Source organism: Otolemur garnettii, unplaced genomic scaffold (genome assembly GCF_000181295.1).
Source record: "Otolemur garnettii isolate 467f Iridium unplaced genomic scaffold, OtoGar3 scaffold00117, whole genome shotgun sequence".
NCBI lineage: Eukaryota > Metazoa > Chordata > Mammalia > Primates > Galagidae > Otolemur > Otolemur garnettii.
The window spans coordinates 1,568,466-1,574,169 of record NW_003852512.1 but is presented as its reverse complement, the minus strand read 5'-3'; the positions used below and the strand labels follow the sequence as shown (position 1 = coordinate 1,574,169).

Sequence of the window (5,704 nt, the reverse complement as noted above, 5' to 3'; positions counted from 1 at the left end):
CTGTAAAATGGATTTGATAAGCTGTCTTACACAACTGCTGGAATGTATGTAATGTGAGTAAAGCTTCTGGTACAGCACCTGGCCTGTATTGGATGTTTATTCAAAGGCAGAAATTTCAAATTGAATTTCGACCTCAAATTCTGCCTTATCCACCATAGCCTCTAAGACTGTGTGTGTGTGATCAAGGACATCTCAAGAGAGCATGCAGCACTCTAGGACAACACACCAAAAGGGCCAGAAATGCCACTTTGTAAATAAAACTTAGTAAATTTTCCCTATTATAAATATTATTTAACTCACATGTGAGGGAAGTTTTCTTCAGCTGGATGCAAGTCAAAGCTCCCAGTATTTAAGTCAGGGACTCTTTCCCTCTCTCCCAGCTTCTCTTCCACATAAACCACTACATTCATGCATTTCACCCCCACCCAAAACATAGCCTTCAGTTAGAGTTGGACAAATTACATCAAGATCATCTAATTAAATGTCCTTTTCAATGGGATGGGCTCTGATTCTTTCAGGCCAGGGAAAATAGTGCCAGCCTAGAGGGGTCTAGGCACCAGTTCAAGGGACTATCACCCTATTTTTCAGGAAATCCTTATAGATGATGTGTATGAGCATTTAGCTCATGCACTTTTAAGACAAGAGCAAAGGATAGCTTCCTTACCTCCCCAGGTGGAGATTTCTCTCTGCTTTATTCACCATCCAAATGAAACTGCTAAAATCAGTTCTCCATTTTGGAGAACTTTTAACTTACCCATAAGACATGCAGTATGAGAGTCTGGCCTCTGTCATCTCCCAGCTTAATTTAAAATTAATTCCCCCAGAGGGAACTACAGTTTCCCAAAGCCCCAACCAAACTGCCTTGTCTCAGGGCATTGACACTTCCTTGCATCTGGAGTTCCACTTCCTTGCCTTTTTTTTTTTCCCACTAGCTTGTTAGGTCTTTCAGGACATCTCAGCATCTTCCCTACTTATCCTAGAATCACCACTAATGCGGTACCTTCCAAAGAGCAGATGCTCAATTAGTGTTTAGGGAATAAGCGAGCCAGTGAAGAGAAACTCATTTAATAAGATTTAATTTCTTGTACATTCTCAAATAAGCTGAGAAATTCAGGTAAAAATGTTTAATTTTACAAAACAACAGACTGAAAGAGATACTGAAATTCTAGGATTAGCCATCTTCTATGTTGCTACTGTATTTATTATCATTCGTTTTGTTGCTAGACGTGCACATTTCTAAGGAAATTTCTGCTCCAATGCTGTTATATCATGTTGCAGATGACTAAATAGGGTGGGAGTTGTCCCAACTTGTTTTACTTAATAGCAAAATTCTTATTCTTAAATCTAATAGCTAAAGGTATGACCAATGTCATTCATGAAACTAGATCCTGAAGCTAGTCAACTTTTAAAAAGAAATGTGAAAATACCAAAAAGAAAAAAAATAGTATCTATAATAACTACATCTGTAATCATCCCTCTGCTACCTAGAACCTTGACTACCCTTTTCAAAAAGAGGGAAGAATCTGCCTGAGACTCTTACTCAGGGCAGAAGCTACCAGACTTGGCACTGCTGGCGAGTTTAGCCTGAGCTCTTTCTTCATCATCTCTCAAAACTTCCTCATACAAGGATGGAAAGGAACTGGGATCACTTCCAGTGACCTTGCAGAAAAACTCGAGGACTTTTCTCTTGCTGGTTTCAGCATGAGCCCTTGGGCCCCACCGGAATTCATAGCTTGGAGGATCACTGTTGGGCACCTGCTGGTACTCCAGGTATTTTTCCTGCACCAAATCTTTGGTGATAAACTTCCTAGGCTCCCCATAGATGAAATCTTTCTTTTCAGCATTCACTCCAATCATATTCAGCACTTCCCATATCTTTGCCTCAGGAGCACGGTTGCCTTCCATGAAGATCACGCCCAGGATAAGAATCAGGAGGCCGGTTCTGGGAATGCCCTGGTCATCACTCAACCTTCCATCATAGGTGAGATCTAGTGTTTTGCCGAGTACATAGGAGTGGTGGATGGGATCTACTTCCTTCACGTCAATGCCAAAGACTACCTCCATGCATTCACAGGCTTTCATGAAGATCCAAGGGAAGTGATCTTTGTGCTCTTTGCTGATACTCTTCAGCATTTCTGCCTTTGTGAGGGATTCCTTTTTTGTGTACTTGACACTCAGGAATTTCACCAAATCAGACACCTTCTTCTCTAGCATGTTACTGAGTAAGGAATCAGGATCTTGCAGGAACTGTGAGGCACCTGGTTTCTTCTTTCCCTGGCTGCTGGAACCCTCTTCAGATTGGCTGCATGGAGTGGCTTCGACAGGAGTGGTACTCTCACAAGTACCTGATGTTCCAGGAGCAGACACCTTCTCCGAGGTGCCTGAGATCGGAGTAGAGGAGCAGGCTGTGGCTTTCTCCTTTTCAACTGCAGGAACTTGTGAATCCTCCAGGCCTTGTGCCTTTCCTTGGGCCTCAAGGTCTTGGTCAGTTTTGCATTGCTGACTCTCCTCAATGTAAGGCATCATTACTGGCATCAGAGCAACCAGCAGAAGTACAAGCAAGAGATGGGTGATGGAGCCAACTGGTCTGAGAGAAAGAGGAAGGATGTGAGAAACTTAATCTGTCAGTCCTAATAAGGGCTGTCTCAACAGGTATAACCTTAGTTCTCTAGGGCCTCAGAGATCTCCTTTCTTCCTGGTCAGCTTATCTACTAGCAACCTGTAGGAGGATGTGAGAAAGCTTCTCAGGGTGCAGCCAGACAGCAGAGCATGAGGCTTCCAGAGATAACATTACGGTGGGTAGAGCTGGCTGTGGGGTCCTCTCTGTTCTCGGGGGTAGGGCCCTTGGCACACATTTAGAGTGTGTACCTCACCTTGACTCCTGGTACTGCCTGGTCATCATCTGCTCTGTGATCTGAGGATATCAGGCTGAAACGAAAGCCCTCGCCTCCAATTCCGGGAGTCCCTATAAGAAGAGTTGAGGTGGCTCCTCAAGCTGTAGACTATAAGTACAGGTTGGGATGACAAGTGGGCAAGGACTCTGTGAGGTCCCCACAGAGTAGATAACCCTTGGGTCCATAATGGTCAATAGGAGGGCAGGGATTGGCTAGGCCCATCTGTTCTTGTGTAGAGGGTATCCTCCATCCTCAAACTGACTCCTGACAGGGCCTGAGACTCCTCCCCATATTGAACTGAATCCATTCTTCTAAGCCCACCAAGTGGAAGTAAGGGGGCATCACATTTAGACATCATACATGATAGCGTCACAAGACAAGGGCATCAACTCTCTGAGGGTAAGGGGAACTTCCCTCAAATCCCCATTTAGGGTCTCCGCAAAGACCCTGGGAGAGACTGGCTCTCCTCACCAGGCTGACCAGATGTAGCTATGTCTGCTGACATGAAATTGACCCATTAGACCAAGGCCCTCACCTCTTTGAGGCCAATGAGACAAAAGTGAGGAAGTTCCACATTTTAGCCACCCCTGCCCAGGATGTCCTAGAGCTGACAGCAGGGGCTGGATACAATATGTCCTTGGGTGGTAGGTACATTCAGTTATCCCTCAGGGTCCTTATCTCCATGCTCAGCAGGGTCTTTGGTGACCTGAAGATGGACCTCTCAAAGAAAGTTTTTCAACTCTCTGAAACTCTCAGGCCAGCTGGAAGTTAGGGGAGACTCGAATAGACAGACCTTCCTGGGGGCTGCCAGGACCATAGGGGTAGGGCAGGCTCCTTTGGGGACCCCTTTGCACAGAGTAAGAATTACCCTCAATCCTCCCAATCCTCCTCACATTTACTCCCAACAGAACTGGCATTCCTTCCCTTCTACTTTTTTGAGGCCCTTCTTCATCCTCAGGCCAAGGCCTCCATTTGCCAGACATGCAAGTCAAGGAAGTGAGAGAGGTGGAGAGGGTTAGTGGGAAAGTGTGTACGCCTAACAGTCCTACTCAGGGTCTCTGAGGGCTGGCAGCGGGAATAGGACAGGGCTGCAGCCCCTCCATTTGTAGCTGGAGATCCTCTAGTGCCATTCTCAGAGTCCTAACCTTAACTCCTAGTCAGCTGGGGATACCCATTCTGTTGGCCTGAGGCTGCACCCATCAGAGCGAGGCCTGTAACTCATTAAGATCACCAAGAATGGAGCAAGACAGGGCTTCAGCCTGAGAGGGCTAAATAATGTCTCTCAAGGCACACAGCAGATCAGGGCAGATACCTATGGAGATCTGTATAGATTCTGCATTGATAGTGTTATGTATTCCCATAGGGCCTGCAACCAATTATTTTTGCTGCCTTGAGGATGCTTCCCTTATAGCAAGGCACCATCTCCTAGAGATGCTAGACAAGAAAGTGAAGTGATGGAGGGGCCACTTTTTACCTCACAGCCAAGCCTTGGGCCTCCCAGAGAAGGGGCAGGTTTTTGTGCCTCCCTCTCTATCTTGGTGGGAGATCCTTGCAAACCTACTCATGGGTCCCTGCCTTTATGCCTGGTAGGTCCTGGGGATCCTCTCCCTGATGAGCAGGGGCCTGACCCTTCCAATCAAGGCCTTCACCTCCTTAAAACACCCAATCTCAGTGGTTCTCAACCTTCCTAATGCTGCGACCCTTTAATACAGTTCCTCATGTTGTGGTGACCCCCAACTATAAAATTATTTTTGTTGCTACTTCATTAACTGTAATTTTGCTACTGTTATTAATCATAATGTAAATATCTGATATGCAGAATATATTTAGGCTACCCCTGAGAAAGGGTCGTTGGACCCACAGGTTGAGAACCGCTGCGCCTATCTGGATATGACATGCGCGAAAAAGGAGGCTTAGCACAGCGTTTCCTGCAGTCCCCAGGGCAAACAGCAGAAATTCAGGGTGATTTTTTTTTTTTTGGTAGAGTGCTGCAGCGTTTCTCTTGTCTCAGCCTCTCGAGTAGCTGGGAGTATAAGCGCCCACCACAACGCTCAGCTATTTTTAGAGACGAGGTCTCGCTCTGGCTGAGGCTGGTCTCGAACCTGCGAGCTCAGTCAATCCACCCGCCCGGCCTCACCAAGAGCTGGGATTACAGGCCCGCGCCGCCGCGCGCCGCACCCCGCCCCCGGGGTGAATTTCCGCAGTAATCGCCTAGGGTTCCACAGCGGGGTACCCTCAGCCACCGCAAGCTCCTCACTGGGCCTGAACTGCCTCCCTGACGCTGGACTGAGAAAACCGCTCCCAGGCTAAAGCCCCCCACTCTCTGAGAGGTTAAAGCCCCCCACTCTCCGAGACGTCCAACAAGGAAGTGAGGATTGAGGAAGGCGACGGTGGGGGAGGGGCGCGCTGCCCGCGGAGAGGTCCGCTGAGCCCTCGACAAAGATTATCACTTTAACGTCTAACACAGCCTGCTACTGTCCCCTTTGCCGACTTGAAGCTATACCCCACGGATAAAACCGCCCTTCCTCAGTCTGCACACTAAAAAGCCCAGATACACCACACGTGGCGATCCCCCCGCCCCCCGGGCACTCCAGGGCCGATAGCGGGGCCCCCCTCTCTCTGCGGGGAGATTACCGCTTTATTTCGGGTCTTTACCTTAAAATCTGGCAGGGGGACTGGGACTCTTCCCTCTGTCAGTCAGACGCCAGCCAAGCGGACTCCAGCCCCTCAGAGGAAGTGGCACCAATGGAGGTCCCGATGAAAACTGTGAAAAGAAATGAAGGTAGTCCCCCAACCCTTGGGGCTGCCCA

The 5,704-nt window shown here is 48.0% G+C and overlaps 1 protein-coding gene across 1 annotated transcript; it reads right to left on the bottom strand.

The window, feature by feature from the left end:
* Window positions 1-1,536: 1,536 nt before the first annotated feature.
* Window positions 1,537-2,526, bottom strand: LOC100946752 (putative MAGE domain-containing protein MAGEA13P). The gene has a single exon (XM_003797496.2). It carries the CDS (start codon window positions 2,524-2,526, stop codon window positions 1,537-1,539), a length of 990 nt encoding a protein of 329 aa, XP_003797544.2.
* Window positions 2,527-5,704: the final 3,178 nt, after the last annotated feature.